Raw genomic sequence first — 19,915 nt, forward strand, 5'->3', positions numbered from 1 at the left:
GTTCAAAATCAGTTGGTGGGGCCCACTAACCCCCCAAATTCTGAGCAATTTGTGATACTATACAACCTGTTTGCTGTAAAATAACAGTCTGTAATGGCTCCATAATTTGATCAAACACAAATCCATTTAGTTGAAAGCAGAAGGATGAAAGCACAAAGCTGAAATATGATATAAAATCCCTTAACTGGGTTTTAGGGCCCCTCTGAGAGACGGATTGATCCGAGACGTTGTCTTGCAGCCAAATAGAAACACAGACAGACTTGAACATGAGATGAAACATAAAAAACATGATGCAATACATTAAACATGTAATTAAATGATGCTAACACATGTACTAAAACTTGCACACAAGCCGCAGTAAAAGAAAATGCATTGATTAACAACATAACATCAAACTTGGAGTATATCCAGCCATCATCACCCAGCGCAATCATCTTTGTTTAAAACAGTGTCACCACTTCTCATGCTATATTTCTGAGACTGAAGTCTTGCACGGGCTGTAAGTTACAGCTGCACCCACATCTGCGTTTGTAAGATCTGAAGATCATTTCATTTCATTGAGCCCAGACAAGTTTGTGGGACAATTGTTGCAGCTGTAACAACAAAAGCCACAGGACGAGCCTTTGGGATTTCCATGTCGAGTGGCAAATGTTAGATTACAGGATTTTCCTCCATAAGGTTGTCCCCTGTGTTTTCACTGGCTGGGCACAGCACAGCAGTGGTGAAAGACAGATCGATGTGGAAGAGAGTAGATTATGGATGGTAAGAGGTAACCACCTCAAGCAATTTGTCAGCTTTAAGATGAGGTATCCCAAGAACCAAACATTCCCAGTATAGGATTCCCATTATTCATTCTTTGAGTGGAATAACTGGAAATATCCTCACAAACTGGAAGTGGTATGGTATGATGGGGGAATCTGAAGAGTTGAGTTACAGGAAAAACAGTACATCCTATCAGATTTTAGTTATTCTGGAAACCTCAGTTATGCTAACTAGAAGATGGCTGGTTTAGTCTGCAGTGGTGCTGTAGCTGCCTTCAGCGCAAAACATGAACACAAATAACTGCTCTGAGTCTTTATTATTCACAGATGCTCGTACAGTCTGACAGTAACAAAACAGAGTCAATGTTGAAAGCAAGTCCGTGGATGAATCATTTTATTATCAAATGAAGCATGTTACATCTGGTTTGGTCAAAACAGACGAAATGGAGCGAACATCAAACAGTTCCACAGGTTAACCGGCAGTCGATCATAGTGGCACTCGTGACAACAAAGTCTGAATTCAAATTAAACACAGAAGACAGTGGTTAAGGAGACGACAGCTGGCTATTACCCTGCTAATCTATGATTTTATTTGATTCTTCTCTTGTAAAAAAGGCATGTAACATCTGGGTATCAAGTGAGAAATGTGGCTGTTTTGTTGTTTGAAAAATGTCTTTTTAGCCATGCTAGCAGAGTGGCTCTATGGGTGGCAGCTGTTACGTGTATTGCCTGCTCCCCAGAGGATGAGCCTTACTGGACTTTGGAATTCAGTGCATCTGTGCTTGAAATCTTGCAAGCAACACCATTAGCCTTTTGTTTTTTAATGTTCAAAACTATATTTAAATAATATTTGCTAAGTTAGCTTAGCTCAGAACCAGAACTCGGAGATAAAGACGTGGATGATGACAACGTTGCGATGGGAAATGATCCCCGACTTGACATAGTTCATCGCCACCTCCAGCACAAGATCCTTGGGGCCAATGATGGGCTTCACCTGCTGAACAACACCTGAGGGGAGGACACAGATTGGTTAGCATGCAGTATACTAGGACTGACTGCCTGGTTCCAGGTGATACCCTTTCCCTCTTACCCATAATCATGCCCTGTTGGGTGCGCTTCACCACGTCAAAAGATGACTGTTGGTCCGCGGCCACGATTTCAAAGAAAACATCGGTTGCACCGGGGAGAGGAGCAGGGTTAGCTGCCACAACTGTCCGCAGGAAAACTATTTCTGTTGGAAGAATTGGTTTAAAAGTTTTTATTAGTCTGATAGAGGCAAACCACAAAGTGCATTCAGTTCTTCAAGTCACATATTTATGCTACGATTAAACAATTGCTCTGTGGGTTGAAATATGTAATTGAAACTTATGCGCTGTGGCAGGTTGGTGGGTGGAAAGTTTCATCTCAATGAGGCTGCAAATAAGTTTAGAATTTGCTATTACAAGCTACTAAGTTAAATAATATGATACAGAATACTAGAACAAATTCATGCTGGCATCACAGACACATGCATACAGTCATATGCATCTGTGAATGTTGCAGCAGAGCCATGTCTGGTCGTACCCTCTGGTCCACTGAAGTCTCTGAAGGTTGGCAGAGAGAGGACCGTGTGGGTGATGAGGTGGACGGGGTCCAGAGAGCAGCCGATGTCGTTAGGCTGACAGGCCTTAACACAACGAGCGCCGACTGAAACATCCCGTCTGGATATGAGAGGGACAGACAGCCGTAAAAAAACAGTATTCATGACCAAAGGAGGAGGAATACAGGCTTACAGATACACACAATCTAGACACTACACAGCAGTATTGTGACCAAAACTCTACAGTTGAGTTCAGCAAGAAGAAACCTGGCAACACCTGAATAGCCCCATAGACCTCTATGGTTAACCGAGCGACGGGTGCTTTAAGAAGAGGCCAAACCCTGGAATCACAAACGCGAGGGTTCCCCAGTGTGAAGACAGTAGTGCTTTCAAAATACAACCACAGAAACTGCAGTGAGAGCAGAGCCATGTAATTAGCAGCAAGCAGGTGAGTCCAAGTTGTTTCGCTGAAAGCTGGAGGCCAAAGCCACAGGGATGATTGTGTGGTATCCCACAACCGTGAAACGCCACCAAGGAAAAACGGGCTGGTAGAAACCCAGTGGAGGATATGTACTGTAAGAATGAATGTCACTAGATTTGGTCCAATGACATCATATTCACATTGTAGAGGAAGGAAAAACAGCAAAATTTTGACATGAGCAGGAATAGAATCAGCAGAAATGCATTTCCAAACAACTGTATCACATCTTTCCAAAATAAGAGTATAAAAATATGTACTATTACAATTATTATTCAGCATTTCTGCAGTTAATGCAGCATATTGGAAATGATCCAAAGCTCCTGGGAGAATATTTTTGCATTTTCAATCAGCTCTATATGCACCAAACCCTAAAAACCACCAGGAGGAAAGTGGAACGGTGGAAAATTTGCCTGGTTGCATTTATCCAGCTGACCAACACACAGCTTCTGGCCTTTTTGGTATCATTTACAGCAAAATTAGCCGATAACCACCCAATACCAACACTAAAAACACCATCCATCATATGAGCTGTAACGCCGCCCCACCACTAATTTGAGCCCCCACGCTGGCTGGGGCCCCAGGTGCCCATAAATAAGTGCCACGCTTATTTTTCTTGCCGTCCGCTAAGGCGAGGCCCGTTTGATCTTATGGTGAGACCGCTTGGAACAGATCATAGGAAAAATAGGTTTCTACATTAGAAATGACCGCAGTGAAGGAAGCGCGAGAGTAGTGGCAGAAACCATTGCCCACGTGTGTGTGTGTGTGTGTGTGTTCAGATATTAAAGAGCGAAAATCCATTTTTATCTGTCACTTTTTAATTCCAAATACATAGAAAGTACAAATAATGGGGAGCTGCTGCAGAGGCATGAGGTAAACACTTAATGCACATGGACAATAAACTGACAGTGTTGTAGAGATCTTCAGCAGCTAATGAGCCCCATCTAGTGGTAAAAGAACATATTAATATTCCTACTGCTACATTATGTCCTCCTCCTGTTTGTCTGTATTTATTGGTGATCTGTCCAGGGTGTACCCCGCCTCTCGCCCAGTGTCAACCCCCGCGACCGGATAAGATAGGAGTATCTATAAGGGTATAGATAATGGACGCTTTAAGTGGTCAGTCGCTCCAGGAAGTAGAAATATGACTCCAGGAAATGATGTTTCCTGGTATGAATTGTTTGTTTTTTCTCAGTAATCCGTTTTATCCTCATAAGAAATATCTAACTCTGGCTTTCCATCCAGAGTATAACAGCAGTTAATGAGAGACAATGTGGCACTAGATTTGTCCCTTATTAAACACAATGGAGGATGGGTGGAGCCCAGCATAAAGAAAAGGATGGATGACAATGAAAGCCAATCATGAGTGGTGAGTACGAATCAGGGACAGACTGGAATTATTCAGAATTGTCCCTGTAAGTTTGACAAAGATGAATATGGCAGTGGTGTGAAGGCTCGGCTGGGCTGCTCGTGTGTGACAAACACAGCGATCTTGGCCATGTACAGATGTGCTGTCCCGTAACGAATGAGCCTCATCTCTACGGTCAGAAAGAAGTCCCGGGGTTCAGACAAGGCGCGCCGCAGCGAGATCACTCCCCCGTAGGCCTGTTGCTGCACCGCGAAGTATCCCTCCTCATCTCCGGATGCTATCTTCAGCAGCATCTCGTCTCCAGGGACAGAATTGGAGGGTCCCATCCGGAAGACGTCGGCGGGGACGGGGGCGTTGGTGGGCAAGCTGATGTTGTAGAAGGAGATTCTCAGCGGGAGCGAGAAACACGACGCAGGGTCCCGCGTGAACTCGCAAGTTACGCGCTCGCAACGGCTGCAAAGGGAAAAATGAAAGGGAGGGCTCATTGGATGGAGGGCGGAAATGGGTTGCACACATGGGTGGAAAGAGATGCTTAAAGAAGGAGAGGACAGATGGAGGGAAAGCTGTGGGCACATGTCAACAGTCCAGCTCATCAGAAACAAGTCAGCTCTCACCCCTGTGCTGTTTGCCGGAAGTTTGGAGGACACTTGAAAGACAGGCAGCGAAATCCTCCCTGGACGTTGAAGCAGCTCTCGGAGACAGAGCAGGTATGGCTCCCAGCTATACATTCATCAATGTCTGAAAACACAGGAGAACAAGAGGTCACTCCTACGCTGTGATTCTGAAACGCTTCATAAACACTTAGGGGGTTAAGGTTCGTCTGCTGACCTTGACATGTGCGTCCGTTGGGGGCCAGCGTGTAGCCAGTGGGTGGGCAGCTGCAGTAGAAGCTCCCTGGGATGTTGGAGCAGCGGTAGGAACACACATGACCTCCAGCAGGGAGAGCACACTCATCGATATCTGAGAGGAGAACATTTCCAGTAAATTTCCATGGGACGTTAAGCTGGGGAATTTTGAAAATTAGAAATCAGAAATTTGGGGTAATTTAAACAAACTGTATCATAAATATTAATAAACATGCTGCAAACTAATACAAATTTTTAAAATGTACATTTTTGACTTAAATCTATTTGTGAGTAAAACTTTAATTCCATTGAACAACAAAAAAACATGAATGTTGGTGGTGTTAGCTAGCTTATATCTGATTTACCAGCTAGCTAGCTACTGTTAAAACACATTTAGATTTCTTTTTTTGCTCATTTAACTTTAATACCATTGATGAAATATAATTACCACAGTAATATCATGTAAATGTAGTAGACAGGATGTAGTGTGTGGGCTTAGATGCAGTAGTGTGGCTGTAGTGAGCAGGATGTTATAGATGATCTGTGCAGAAATTCAACTGAATTTACATTAAATTCCCATATATTCCTGTTAATTCCTGCAATTTAGCAGCCATGACAGCAACAGATGCGGCTGCGTCACTCAGCACCGTAACAGTACCTTCACATGTAATCCCATCGAGGTCACTCAGCTGGTAACCGCGGCGACAGTAGCACTGGTAGGAGCCGTAGACGTTGGCACACTCCTGGCTGCAGGGGTTGGCCTCACACTCATTCACATCTGGCAAAGGTACGAAATGTTTCTGCTCAGGGATAATTAAAGTCTGAATGAATGAATGAATGAATGAGATGAAGAGTGAGTTTACCATCACAGTTTCTGCCGTCGTGGGACAGTTTGAAGCCGGTGGTGCAGCTGCACTGGTAGGACCCCTCTGTGTTCTCACACCTGTGGGCGCAGAGTCGTCCAGGATAATGCCTGCACTCATTGATATCTACAGAACAGAGGACAGGTCATGAATTACAGACTCTTTTCTCTGATATATGCAGGACACAAAAGTATAATTAAGACAGAGGGATAGTGGTAAATACCTTCGCACAGTTTGGTGATGCTGTTGAAGATGAAGCCAACCCTGCACTCACAGCGATACGACCCCACAAGGTTCAAACAGCCGTGGTCACCACACACGTTACCTGTTCGACACTCATCTACGTCTGAAAGAGAAGAAATGAAGGCGAGGTACTTTGATTTCTTACAGCGTACAAACACAATACTGAGGACTTTAAACACATCAGATTCATTTATCGTGACAGTACCAACCTTCACAGCGCGTGCCGTCCTCAGTGAGATGATAGCCTCGTCCACAGGTGACCGTGTTCCTGCGACAGGTGTAGGAGCCCACTGTGTTGATGCAGGTGTGGCCAGGCAGGCATGGACTGCTATGGGCCACACACTCGTTTATATCTAACCAGACGAAACAAAAAAAAAAAAAAAAACATTCATCAAGCAAGCTCACCTTTTACCTGTGGAAGTTTTTTATTTGAGCGTGACACCAAACTCACCGATGCAGCTGCCGGCAGCGTCCTGGATGAAGCCGTCAGCACACCTCTCCTTTGGGTGGCAGCGGAACGAGCCCGCTGTGTTGGTGCAGGTAAAGTCTGGTCCACAGTTATGGGTCCCCAAAGCACACTCATCAATGTCTGAAACATGCAAGATGAGATATTCTGCATAACATCTTGTAAAGAGGATGCCTTGAATATTTTTATAATCTGAGTATAATTGCAGGATTAAGGGGATGTTTGGCTCTCTTATGGCAATGACAGCCACCTATACTGTGATTTTTACAGTCCTCCTGACTTGTTACCTTGGCAGCTGTTGTTTTCTCTGAGTTCATATCCTGTGCCACAGCCGGTTTCCCTCTGACAGCGAAAGGAGCCCTCTGTGTTAATGCAAATTTGGCCGAGGATGCAGTTGTGACTGCCCGTCAGACACTCGTTAACGTCTGTGGAGAGAAAAATCTGTGTATTAAAGCTCTTAGAGGAGACTGTGCCGTTAAATTTTGTTTTCATGGTATGCTAGCAGCTCTGAGAGGTACAGATTAGCTTTAGTTAGCATGCTAACGTGCTAATTAGCACTAAACGCAAAGCTTTATACTTCTATTCCACATTTCAACAGCAATTATTATACCTTTCACTCCCCTAGCTACATTTATCTGACATTTTTAGATACTTTAGATTAATATTACAAAATATAACAAACTAAATTAAACTAAAATAAATTATAATGTATAATTTTAGGTTAAAATAAGATTTCTTTTTTAAAGTATTTTGGTACTTAAAGTGTATTTTGATGCTAGCACTTTTCTACTTAAGTAAAAGTTGGATTTGGGAGTATTACACCACACTGTGATATGGCTGTAATATATACATTAAAATATTAGTATTGCTTTGAAATAGACTTGAAAAATATGGACCATATTATCTTATTACTAAACTTCAAGACCCGCCCTGTCATCCATGGACCCACTTCACAAAGTGCTGATAATTCCAGGTGATTTGTGGTTAAGTCATGTCTCCATTTACATTACTTACCCTCACAATTCACTCCATCCTTTTTCAGTTGATAACCATCGTGACAGGCACATGTACCGTTACCTACACACAGCTGGGAGCAAGTGGAGTCTGAAAAAACAGCACAGAGACAATTAAAGACGTCACAGTGTGTGTCCTAGATCACTGGCTGATGGAGGATGCTTAAGCCTCTTACAGATCTTATTACAATGAAGGAGATCACATTAAGACGTGAAGGTGCCAGACCTTTACAGGAATCCAAGTCCTCTGGAGGCTTGGTATTGGCGCTGGGCTTCGGCTCTGCTGTTGCTGGAACGATAGAAAAAACACTTTACCGTCAACACAATCAAATTCCCAGCATAACTAAAGGGGACAGGGGTCAAACAAAGTACAACTCCACAAACCTCTGTTATCACTCTGGCCTTTGCTCTACATGACTAACACAGCGACTTTGCTTTTCCTTCACACATGTGAGTGTTTTTGCAGATCACACGTTTGTGCTTTTCACCTGAATCCAGCCTGGCGACAAAAACTACAAGCTGTGACAAGTCACCATTTGGCAGGGTGTCTGCAGCTTGGCTCGCTGAATACTCCTGTGGCCTCGTCTGTCTGTCTGTCTGTCTGTCTGTCTGTCTGTCTGGCTTGTGGGAAGCAATCTGCTCCACAGCTGCCACACCAAGGCCATTTATCCAGCCCTTTATGGAAACAGTGCTGGTCTACATGAAACCTCTGTGAGTGTCAAGGCTCTGCTCCCAGGGCTAATAAAATTATATTATGCTAAAAGTCATTTAGCACCTAATGTGTGCAAATGGCCACGTTTATTGATTGTTTTTCAAACCCTTCCACTGACTTCAGACATGATAAGACAGAGTGGAAGCAAATCAAGAAACAAAGGAGTCGACGGCAAAAGGTTACTCTGGTCTTTCACCTTCAGGATTTGGTTTGACTTCCTCTGTTGTGTTTTTGCCGCAGCAGGTTTGAGCTGTGTACACACACTGTCTCCCCAGCAACAGACCCTGAAGCTCGCAGCCCAAACCCCGGCTCGCTGCCATCAGGCCGAGCACACAGCAGTCACAGCACATCTGCGCGGGGAGACGGAAAAAAAGAAGAATTAATCAACTCTCAAACATCGTGTTCTCGGAGAAAATACTTGCTTTGTGATGATTCATAATGGGCTCAGCGAGCCGTCTGTGTGTAAAGGTCGAAGATATTGACATCAGGAGAGAGAACCACCTTTGAGATTTGAGTTTCCCAGGGGTCTCCTTGGAAGAAGGGCCTCTCACAGGCCCCTTGAGTGCGGGCCAAACTGATGCCATTGTTGCAGAGATTTTCTAGCACTGCTGCTGCACAGCACTGCTCCTGAGCGATCCTGGAAATAAACAGCAGAGATTCAGCACGAAACCTCATCCAGGGCAGAAACAGCTCTCTCCGCTCTGAGGACAGAGCTGGATTTGTGTTGCAACAATAAGTAACCTATTTGAGTTATTTATATACAAACTAAGTGTATAATACAATGTAGAAAATGCTCTGTTTTGCTCTTTCCAGTAGCTCTTTCTTTCCCTGGCAAATGCTCCCTCCTCTGACCTCCATGTGTCGACCAGGTGTTCGTCTATTTCATCAATCACCACCTCCGTGTTCTTAGAGTCAAACAGGGCCCTTTAGTGTTAAAAATGCTCCAGGGGGCCACTTAACGCCTGTACTTACTACGTAGTTATTATGTGGCAATCCTCCCCTGCAGCAGGACGGATGGTTGAGGGGCTGGGGAGATGATTTGCGGTGCGCAGCCCCCCCCCCCCGGGGGTATTTCCTGCTTTTAAAGATACCATTACAAACACTGGCCAACAGGATGATCACTGCAATCCAATGTGATAACACTGGCACCCCCCTGGACCGCTGAACCCTAACCCAACCCTCTGTGGGGTCACAAAACTATTTCATACCGATCAGTGATGCCGGTTAAGTAACACTTTACAATAATCCATGGACAGATGACTCAACGCTCCTACCAGGCATGGGATCAGTGGGCCCCTGAGCCAGACTCTCTGTTTTACGTGATGTTAACACTGCTGGTTAAGAAATCAGTCAGAGATCCTCAAAATGACAACAAACAAGAGACAGAAAACAACTACAAAGAGACTCAGAGCAGCTACAGAAAGATTAAAAACAACCACAGACATTTAAAACAGCTACAACGAGACTCAAAACTACTACAAAGGCACAAAATGACCACAAAAAAGATGCAAAACACCCAAAAAGATGTCTCTCTGAATCTGAGTCTTGCTCTAATATCTGTGTCCAGGGAGCTGTCTACGCCTGGGCCCCACGTCGAGACCCTGCAGAGGACCAAAGTCGTTGAAGAAACCAGGTGTTGCTTACCTGCAGGTGTGGGACGACGAGATGAGGGGGAGGACTGTACAGTCTTGTCCTCCCAGGGCCCGATCCCTCCCATCTTGACAGCAGTCTTGTAAAGATGGAGGCTGAATCTCTGCAGCGTTGGGATGATGGTATGGGATTAGAAATACACAGCAGACGCATGCATGCAGCGCAGTGGATGGAAAAAGCTGCAAGGCTGCCCCTGAGTGCCAGTGACTGACTCAGATTTAATTAAAATGGGCTCACACTCTCAGATAGAAAGTTTATAGAAAGTGGGCTCCAGCTGAACCACAACAACACCTTGAAGTTAGGCTACAACACTCCCAAAATTAAAGAACTAATCAAATACAATTTAAAACAGAAGAGTGTCGAAATGTGTCCAAATTCTGCAGCAAAGTGCCAAATTTAAGCGATGTTCTTACCATGTCCGTGCAAAGCTCCGTACAAACAAAACAGAAGTATTGTCCACTGCGCCATCGGACTCAGTCTCTCCCGTTAAACCTTCAAAACTTTGCGGTCAGATGATTTATTTAAAGTGTTATAAATATCGGCTGAATCTCCGCAGCGGACGGTGCGTGTCTCCTGGAAAAAGTCGCTCCGTCAGGCAGGAGAACATCTCAGTGAGAAGCGGCAGGGGACGTGACACAGATCTCGCCTGGAGCGGTTTGTAGTTGTGGGGGCGGTGAGGGCGGGGTGGAGGCGGCTGGGATGAACTGTCAGGGGCTGCTGGATGATTAAAACACGGCCGATCACAGGATCTGTTCAATGCGACAACGTGCGAACGGGAAGTGGGTCCAAAGCGGATGCTGTCCGGGTGGAGGATGAATAACCTCGGAAAATGTCAAGAAAAAGTCAGGTAACCAGGTGATTCCAGCGTATAAAGTTATAAAAATGTTTTTACACAGATCTGACTTTCTGGTTTTTGACACAGAGACATTAAAAATATGTCTAGAGCTCCTATGATGTAAATTTATCTAAAAAATGAGGATGAAAAAAAAAAGAAAAAGCTGGAGAGAAGAAAGGAAAAAAACCTTCACAACCCCTGGATCCGTATTCCAGGTTTGGAACCACTGCACTGGAATAAATTCCAGTTTAAGAGAGAAGAAAAAGATGACAACAGTGGGAGCAGAGCACCAGTCACATCTACATGTAACACTGTTTATTACAAATATCGTTAATGCAGGTGTTTTTAATGCTCCACATTGTTTCTTAGAGTTCATTTCTGGGTCCTGTGCATCCACAATTTGTAATAAAGTGATGATAGTAGACAAAAGAATGTATTTCCAAACTGAAGTGTCAGTTTTTGACTCACTCTTCTCAGGTTGTACTGAAGCATCTGTCAAAAATGTGTTTTGTTTTTAAGGCGGCCAAATCTGTGCAATTTCATGCATTTCTCATTATTTCAATGAGGAAAACTGATTAAAACAATCAGGTTCTTGTCCGACATTCATCATGAAGAAGGGCAAGGACACGCTGTTGTCAGAGGCTGACAATGAGAAGGTGATAATCGTGTCTCTGACTGATAACATTTAAATAAATAAAGTCTGTAAAGAAAACTTGATAAAACCAACAGGGCAGCTGAATGAGAAACCATCTTTGAGGCCTCAAACTGGCAACACAGAGATGAAAAGTTTTCAAATTGCCAGGGTTCGTGAGGGATTGTTTAAACTGCTCCGATATATGCTCAGAAACTACAGTACATACAGCAGCCCTACCTGTTGCGTACATAGCATTATTACAATACTAATAAAATAAAAAATACTATTGCAATAAAACATGATTTGTTTATGAGCCAAGTGGCTAGTACAAGTGAGCTAAAATCTATAGACACAAAAATGGAGGCATTATTATTTATATTAAGACATCTCGCATGCATTTCTAATCCAAAGTCTGTTTTCTGATGTTGATTGCAGCGTTTGTGCCTTCAGTTCATGGCATTATGTACAAGTGATAAGCAAGGTAAACTGATGACAACTGACACGTAATCCTATCGACAAAGAGTTATCTTTCGTGTGCTTCTCAGTGTCGTCATCGTCAGAGAGTGACCTTCCATGTTACAGTAAAAGTGTAACCTCAGTCCAGCAAAAATCACACACAAAAATATGAGCTTATTTACTCCCTTCAATGTGCATCTACAGCATAACCGCTACTAAATAAGTCTGTTTAGTACAGCAGTACCCTTTTCTTTCCTATTGCAAATATAATGTAGTACAAAAAGTGTCTGATTGCAGCAAATGTAGGTCCCCACTGGGGCCAATTCTGTGGAAGACTAAGATCATCCATCCTTTCTACAGCTGTGATCCGTCTATCCCTCCTTCTCTTTGGCTGTGTCTGCAGGAGCCGCCGCCTTCTTCTCAGTTTCAGGTGGATCTACAGTCTTTTCTGTCTGCAGCTCTGGTTTGTCCTCTTTCAGGGAGCTGGGAGCTCCTCCGTCTTTTGTTTCACTACCAGCAGCAGGGGAGCGTTTCACCTCCACTGCAGGAGTTTTCTCATCCTGATTTATCCCCTCTGCAGGAGGCGTGCCTCTCTCAGCAGCTTCTACCTTTTCCTCCTTCTCCTTTTTGCTCATATCAGTCCCTTTCTCCTCGGTTAACGCCTGTTCTTCCTCTGCCTGGGGCTGGCGCCTCTTCTAGAGGAGCCAAATCCTCCTCCACAGGGGGGATTCCTCCTCCTGCGGGACTTTGTGCTTTGTCGCCCTCAGCGGGTGCCGCGCCTTGCTCCATCATCTCTTCCTCTTCTTCGTCTATCTCATCCTCTAAAGGAGGGATCATCTGTTCTTCCCTCCCACCGGGGAACACCTTATCTGGGTAGACTAGCTTCAGCTGTTCCTCAAAGTAATCCTCCAGGTACAAGCCTGCGCTCCCCACCTCTGAGGTCGCCTGTTCAGTCAGTGCACACAAATATCAGTGACAATAAAAAAAGAGTACATGATTTTTAAGTGGTGCTTGACAATAAGCAGAAAATGTCTTATTTCAAATTACTTGAATCGCTTGAAAATAACTGTTTAATCTCTGAAGAGGACATTTTAATAACAAAACCTGACGTTTACCTTGTAGTACTTTGCACAGTTGAAAAATATCAGCCTGACGTCTGCGACAAATCCCTCTGGACTACTATAACATTCACCATCCTTCGCTTTTGACTCCAGTTTCTTCTTCACTATCGACAGATCCATCGGGGTCTTGATCAGCTCTTTGTACCTTCTCGTCTCCTACGCGAGAAAATCAGTTAAGCGTTGAATAAAACTGATAAGAATCCAAACTCTCAGCCACTTACAAAAATAATTTAGATAATAAAACACAAAAACGACTCAGTGTTAGAAGATTAACTGAAAGATTTGCTGGTTTCTGGTTTAAAATATGAGCTTATTACGATAATTATGATGTAAATAACATGAAAAGTGAAATGATTAGAAGAAACAAACAAAGTAGAAGAAATAAACGTCACCTCACACTGTGAACATCACAACATCTCTGTGGTCTGTGTACAATTTACACCACCGCTGACAGGTTTACCAGCTGAGTTACTGAGCTTTACTGATGAAACACTCAGTGCCTTACCGATGGAGAAGCAGCCTGCTGGAAGTCAGTGCTGAAGTCATTGCAGAACAGACGAAGCAGCAGCCTCTCACACCTCTGTTTGATGGGAGAGGATTGAGGGAATCAATAATGTTAAGTAGTGTCATATAAACAGGACAACCAAGCTTAGTTACTGAAGCATATCATGCACAAAGAGGTTCAGTGTGTGACTGAGCGTACCCGTCTGTCAACAGGTGGGAATCCCTCAGAGGCGGGATCATCCTTGCTGTCGCAGTCGTACTCCATCTCAGGCGTGACGAGGTCTCGGCAGAACGAACAGAACCACTCGCCGCTGAGGAGAGGAGAGAAGTGGACGCTGTTGTACTTGCCAGCATCACAATAATCTCTATAATGATGAATCATTAATTATACTGAAGCGTTTAAAATGTTAAATATATTGTAGTAGCAGTACAAACTACTACAGGCAGGATTATTTATTCATGAGTCACTGAGCGACCGTCTGTCCCTCACCTGGGGGACTCGTTCAGCGTGGGGATGTGGCAGGACAGATGAAAAACTTTGGGGCACTTGTCGCAGCAGAGCAGCTCTCCTCCGTTCTGACAGACGGCGCACCAGTCCTCGTTGGGATCTTCCTCCGGCTCCGCTCTCTTTTCAGACTCCGGCTGAGCCGTGGGCTGAGGACGCTGATCTTTCCCGGCTTTGGACTCCGACACGGGGACCGGGACCGGGACGGACGCCTTCGGCTGCTGCCTGGGCTTTGACTGAGCCCCGGTGCTGCTGTCGGGCAGGCTGGACCCTACGCTGGAACTGAACCTGTGGGCAACCCATGCAGTTAGATACAGGAAAACGAAATCATAACACAACAATACAAAAACACTTCTTCTTACAAAGCGAACTTCGTCCTCGTCCTCTGGTTCGTCCTTGATGACGATAATGGGCCCAGGGGACGACCTTCTTCTTCGTTTGGCTGAGGGGGCGGATGGCGGTTCAGCAGTCTGCTTCCATGTAGTCGTCCTTCAACGTACAGATTGAGAGATATGAAGGGAAGCCTGAGAGCATTACATAGTTTTAAAAAAGACGTGCTGTATCGGGTAAATTAGTGCAGCACTAGCTTCCATCAGTTAGTTTGGAAGATCAGACTGTCCTCTGAACAACTGATGTTGTTTATAAGATTAAAGATTTAGGATCTTGTCTTACCCTGTGCTTCTGTCTGAAGAGGATGGTTTGGCCATCGGGGAGTTCTGCCGTCCTTGAATTTCAGAGAAGAAGGCGAGAAAAAAAAAAGACTTTGAAAAGTTGGAAGTCATGAGGAAAAGATTTATTTTAAGCGGAGATCATTTGGGCCGCGGCTCCATCAGGGCATGGATACTGACCTGTTACGTGATTAAGTGTGCTTGTTCTCTCTGCAGCTGCTGAGGCCAGACTTGGAGCGTAAGCTGGGTTTGGGGATAGAGATGGTGATGGACGGGACAGAAGCGCTGGCTTCACTCCTCTTCAGGAAGGAGGACTCTGGAAGGCCCCTCTGAGGAAAACAGATAATACATCGTCACAGTTACACAAAACAAACCTGATTAGCATGGTGTCCGAATCCTGTTCTTCTCCCACTAACCTGGTGTAGTGACGTCTGTGTGGCTGCTCCGGCAGACAGAGGCTGTGGGTAGCGGGAGGTACCCTGCAACACATCCATGGGTTTAGGAGGGAAGCTGGAGCTATGGATCAGATCTCTCAGAGACTAGATGTAGAAAAAATTGAAGTTGAAAGGATAGTTCAGGTTTTTTTAAAAGCCACTTTGACTATAATTCAAGTTGTCCCATTGTTTTTGTTAAAAAAGCAGAAAAAGGAATAAAATACTGGTACATGAAATGTATCCAGAGCTTTGATAAGCATCATCTACAAGCGGCCTGTGTACAGGACACACACTGATTCATCCACTTTCTGAACTATCTACCTGTCCCCACTTACCTGAGCAGGTGGGAATCCTGTGTTGTGAAGCATGGAGGAGGTGGGGCTTCTGGGGTTGGGGTGGGAGTTCCCAAACCTGCGTCCTGCCTGTGCCAAGCTGGGGGGACCCTGGGAGGGGGAGGACCCCCCGTGGATGGGCCTGGTCGGAGGTGGAGGGCCGGGCGGTCCTGGGAGCCTCACGTTCTGGTACCAGGACCAGTGGTTGGGAGGGGGCTGTCTGTGGGGCTGTTGGGAAAGCTTGTCAACCTTGGACAGAGGGGTATTTGAACAGTTTAATCAGGAAGAGGCTGATGATATAACATTGTAAAATCTAGAATATAACAGACAGAAACGAGCAGCACTGAGAACGGTGATGATGTTGTGATGGTATCAAAGCCACCGACTGTGATCAAAGTCCCACCTGCATCTGGAGCTGAGCCAGCGTGCTCTGTCGCTGCTGAGCCGAGACCGACAGACCTCCGGCGGGTGCTTCCGCCCTGGGAGCTGCCTGGTGGTTGGGGATGGGTGGCCGTCCCGGGCCCCTCTCTACGACCAGAGACCCTGGACGAAACAAGAAAAAGCTTAAGAGGTAACTATGAATTCTAGCCAAGTCCTCCCACTCGGTCTGGACATCTCTCTTTTAATAAATGCACTTTTCTCTCACGTCAAAACCCCCTTTACTACCAAACCACTTTTGCTGCCTTTCACTTGGAGACAGGAACTCAATGTACTTTCTAGCTATATTAGATAATATACTGAGTGTCCAGTACCAGTCTCACATAAATCAGCACAAAACGTTCTGTTTTCATGGATTACAAGAAATATTTCCACAATACAAACTCAGCTAAAAGTTATGCAATGCTGCTGTTTCAACATCAGGAGACTAAAGCAGTCACAGGGTGTGGTAAACCTCAGCAGAAGAATCTCTGTACGTACAAATTTCTCTTGCTTCCACAAACCAGAGACACAAAGGAGTGGATTCAGTTTCAAGCAGAGGTGAATCAGAGTTCAAGCTGAAATGACAGATACAGTGATGCGTGACCGGTTGTGAACTATTTAGAATTTAAAAATGAGACCAAAAAAAGTATATGTGATCATTTATTTCTTGAGGAAAATGATCCAATGTTACATATCTGTGAGGGATAGATAGATTCTTCTTCTTAATTTACTTTTAGGACTTGCATGAAAATCTGATGACGTGGTGAAAAGGGTTCACAAACTTTCAAGCACCACTGTTCTAGCAGTGACAGATCTTTTACGATACATATACAACTGATTTTAGCCTCTAAACTCAGTCGTCCTGTCTCAGACTGTAATTTGCACCAAAGATTCTCCATCAAAAGATAAAGAAGGACGTTAAAGACACATTAAAACTAAAAGGAAGATAATGCAGAAGAGAGAACATAATATTGCCAAATGCAAATATAAGATTAAGAAAAGTGTTATTTAGGTCAGATGAGATTAACACACTGGAAGACGCAGATACAAACGCAATCTATCTGGTTTAGATTCTGGAGCACACTGACAAAGATAAAATGACTAATACATGATGATGTGGCCAACATTTCTTTCCAAGAAACTGCTCATTACTTCAAAAGATGCTGCATCTGACATTTGTAGTTTGAGATGCATTAAGCCATCTACAAATCAGCAGGAAACATTTGTTATTCTACAGTTCGGTTTGCAGTAGCTTGTACTCCAAGATTCAGGTGATGCAATTCTTACCGAGGTCTACGTTTGTGGCCCAGAAACCAGAGCGACACTGGAAGCGAACAGAACTCTGAGGGACGATGGAGGGATTACAGCTCGCTCTCATCAGATAATGGATCTGGAAAAGGATCTAACAGACAAGAGAGGGAAAATCTTAAAAAAAAATATATCAAAATATTGTTGAATTTTATCAAATAATTATTGTAGAGACTCACCAGTCTCTTGCAGTACAGGAGGGCTGTTCCACTGTGGCTGGCTGTTGCCCATTTGGTGAAACTAATAACGTGGTCTAGGTGCCTGCTCAGAGAGTTAACGTCCTCCTGCTGCTTTTTCAAACCCAACTCATGGTCCTTAGTCAGAGCCTGAGAGTAAATGTGAAATATCACAACACAAAATGTCACAGTTGACTTTGAAAAACCAATCAAACTCATTACACTGTGCAGATTTAAACACACTGTACCTCGAGTTGGTTAATCAGAATCTTCCCCTTCCTGTTGATCTCCATGATCAAATTACAGATGGACTTCTTTATTTCATTCGTTACAGCCTTTCGGTTTTCTTCAACTTGTTGGAGTCTGGGATAAATCAATGGAAGAGAATGAAAATGAGTTGTAAAAATCATACTTCATATTATTCATACACCTGAAATGCACCTAAAACAGAAACTCTGATCAAGTTCCAGCTGTAGAGGTTAACTTTACCCAGTGCTGATACAGCTGGAAACGTCCTCAATCGCTTTTCTTTTCTCTTGTAACTGCTGCGTCATGTTCTCCAGATACTGCCTGTGGTTTCTGTATGCATCCTCCAAAAACTGGTAGCTGGACACAAAGAATATCAAAATGTGTGATGAATGAATGGAAGTAGGTGGACTGTACACTTAGTGCCAGTTTTCATGGTAAGAAAAAACAAAAAAACATCTGTGTACTTGTGATCCTTGTGCTTAAGCAGCTGACAGTCCCGACAGGTGAGTCTGTCGCACGTCTCACAGAACAGCTTCAGTGGCTCCTGCTTGTGGATGTCGCAAAACACAGGGCCTCTGTGTGGAAATACCTAATGCTTCTGGGATACAGATAAGTGGGACATTTAAGAAGATACAGATGTAATGGCAGCTTCTGTCTCCTAAAATATCTACAGCGTCATAGTCGTGACTCAACTCTGACAGGTAGAAAACCGACTGTGACTGATCACAGTTTCACACTTTCTTTTTCCTGCTAAATGAGCTAAATGCTAACTGAGCCTTGTGCATTTCTTCTATACATGACTCTCCCCTCCTCTCTGTCTCTCTGTTTGTACAAACTAATCTTACAACAGAATAACTGCTGTGGACACACGTTACCTGGAGACATCTCCTCCTTCTGCCGTATGGTGTGATCCCTGGTGAACTTCACCCTCTGGTGCGCCTCGATGCACGTCACGCACAGAAACTCCACACACTCCACGCAGTAACCTGTTGCTTCTGTGTTGTCATCGCAGCTCATGCACACCTGTTAAAGACGAGAATAAAAGACAAAATGAAGGAGGATTGAGCACACGGTCAGTGGGAGAGTGGTGTCAGGATGTGCAGGCGATGACCACACCTGGCTGGTTTTCTCCACGGTGCTGCTCGGCACCTCGGCAGAGTCCTTGACAAAGAAGTTGTCCAGCACGTCCATCTCCCAGCATTCTTGTCTGCACACTGGACATCGGATGGCGCCCACTGGAGCAACAGACCACACACATTGTCAACTCAGTGGTTTCACTTCTAGCTTCATCACTCATCATCTGCCACAATCACAGCTGTATCAGTGACCTGCAAGACATCATATCATTAGACAGTGTTCTCACGTGGTTTGTTGCTGTCGACTTGACCTTGCGAGTCCCGCCTCGGGTCGGCACTCCTGAAGGGTGCAGGCAGACACCTCTTGCAGAAGGAGTGGAGACAGGGCAGGAGTTTGGGCTCTCTGTTGTGGAAGCTCAACTTGCAGATGGGACAAGTGTCCATGAGCCCGAAGGTGCCCTGCTGTTTCAGCCTCTCCTCCTCCGCTGGCAAACTTTCTGCTTCGTTCTCCACGATGATGACAATGTCGTCGTTGTCAACATTTTCGGCACTTTCATCCATTCTCTTTTTCTTTTTTTGTTACTGCTGCTTCCCGATCTTTCCAGTCAACCAATCAATACAGCGTTGCGATTGGAAACAAAGGACAGCCTATAACTTAAACTTAACAAGCCAGATAGGGGATATAAACTCTAATATTATGCGTGGTAACATTTAAAACATATCCCTTTCACCCTGCAAGGTGATTCATTAAACTGGGCCATAACAGCTTTAGTTAAAAGTCCATTTTCCCGTTTTGGAAGCTAATTTAGCAACGTAGCTTGTTTTAATTGCACATATGCTACAGTCAATAAATAATGAATTCCGCGGTTTGTGGCGGTTCTTATTAATACAGGCAGAAGTTAACAGTGCACAGTCACATCTGCATTAAAATCAGGCGACATACATAGTGTTATGAAGCTCATATATCCATGAGAAAGGAGACCATCTGCGCTTTCGCTGCTCAAAACACAGACCAAATATTACCCATGATGCACCGCGGTATTTTAAAGCTACAGCGCCTGGCAACGGCCAAAATACATACTACCGAGAGCGATTTGAAAAGTGATACGCTCAGTCACTCCTCTGTCACGTATTCACATTAAATCACCCTCTTTACGCCTCCGTGTGGTTAAAAGTGTTGTTTCATCATCCTGTCAGGTGTTTTCGTACTTGAACTGG

At 44.4% G+C, this 19,915-nt stretch overlaps 2 protein-coding genes across 3 annotated transcripts; both read right to left on the bottom strand.

Annotated features, from left to right (window-relative positions):
* Positions 1-1,138: 1,138 nt before the first annotated feature.
* On the bottom strand, positions 1,139-11,034 carry LOC108890585 (fibulin-1). Of its 2 annotated transcripts, XM_018687498.2 has the most exons (17): positions 10,393-11,034; positions 9,974-10,082; positions 8,831-8,966; positions 8,526-8,679; positions 7,844-7,906; positions 7,619-7,708; positions 6,892-7,029; positions 6,590-6,727; positions 6,348-6,491; positions 6,119-6,241; positions 5,896-6,021; positions 5,691-5,810; positions 5,016-5,147; positions 4,802-4,925; positions 2,325-2,461; positions 1,852-1,992; positions 1,139-1,769 (listed from the first exon to the last, which is right to left on the bottom strand). In XM_018687498.2, the coding sequence occupies exons 1-17, from the start codon at positions 10,445-10,447 to the stop codon at positions 1,630-1,632; spliced, it is 2,070 nt and encodes a 689-aa protein (XP_018543014.1). In that variant the 5' UTR covers positions 10,448-11,034; the 3' UTR covers positions 1,139-1,629. The 2 variants fall into 2 exon arrangements, with proteins under 2 accessions (XP_018543014.1, XP_018543013.1); XM_018687497.2 differs by lacking the exons at positions 1,139-1,769; positions 1,852-1,992; positions 2,325-2,461 and adding an exon at positions 3,619-4,640.
* A 73-nt stretch (positions 11,035-11,107) lies between these two features.
* Positions 11,108-19,725, bottom strand: LOC108890587 (transcription intermediary factor 1-alpha-like). The gene is given in 21 exon segments (XM_051077610.1): positions 11,108-12,584; positions 12,586-12,849; positions 13,020-13,181; positions 13,531-13,605; positions 13,729-13,840; positions 14,020-14,523; positions 14,707-14,758; positions 14,883-14,940; positions 14,942-15,031; positions 15,119-15,241; positions 15,472-15,717; positions 15,872-16,011; positions 17,176-17,290; positions 17,376-17,522; positions 17,621-17,735; positions 17,862-17,978; positions 18,086-18,192; positions 18,194-18,219; positions 18,497-18,644; positions 18,738-18,856; positions 18,985-19,725. Coding segments are annotated over 21 exon segments (3,303 nt in total). The 5' UTR covers positions 19,259-19,725; the 3' UTR covers positions 11,108-12,275.
* Positions 19,726-19,915: the final 190 nt, after the last annotated feature.

The sequence above is a fragment of the Lates calcarifer genome, linkage group LG18 (genome assembly GCF_001640805.2).
Source record: "Lates calcarifer isolate ASB-BC8 linkage group LG18, TLL_Latcal_v3, whole genome shotgun sequence".
In the NCBI taxonomy this organism is placed as follows: Eukaryota; Metazoa; Chordata; class Actinopteri; family Centropomidae; genus Lates; species Lates calcarifer.

What these genes read in the sequence shown, in the direction of transcription:
- LOC108890585 (XM_018687497.2), bottom strand. Translation starts at nt 10,447, where the DNA reads ATGGCGCAGTGGACAATACTTCTGTTTTGTTTGTACGGAGCTTTGCAC. An exon ending in CGATGGGATTACATGTGAAG is followed by an intron (nt 5,148 to 5,690) that starts GTACTGTTACGG and finishes TTCTCCTCTCAG; the next exon opens with ATATCGATGAGTGTGCTCTC. An exon ending in CAACGGACGCACATGTCAAG is followed by an intron (nt 4,926 to 5,015) that starts GTCAGCAGACGA and finishes CTGTGTTTTCAG; the next exon opens with ACATTGATGAATGTATAGCT.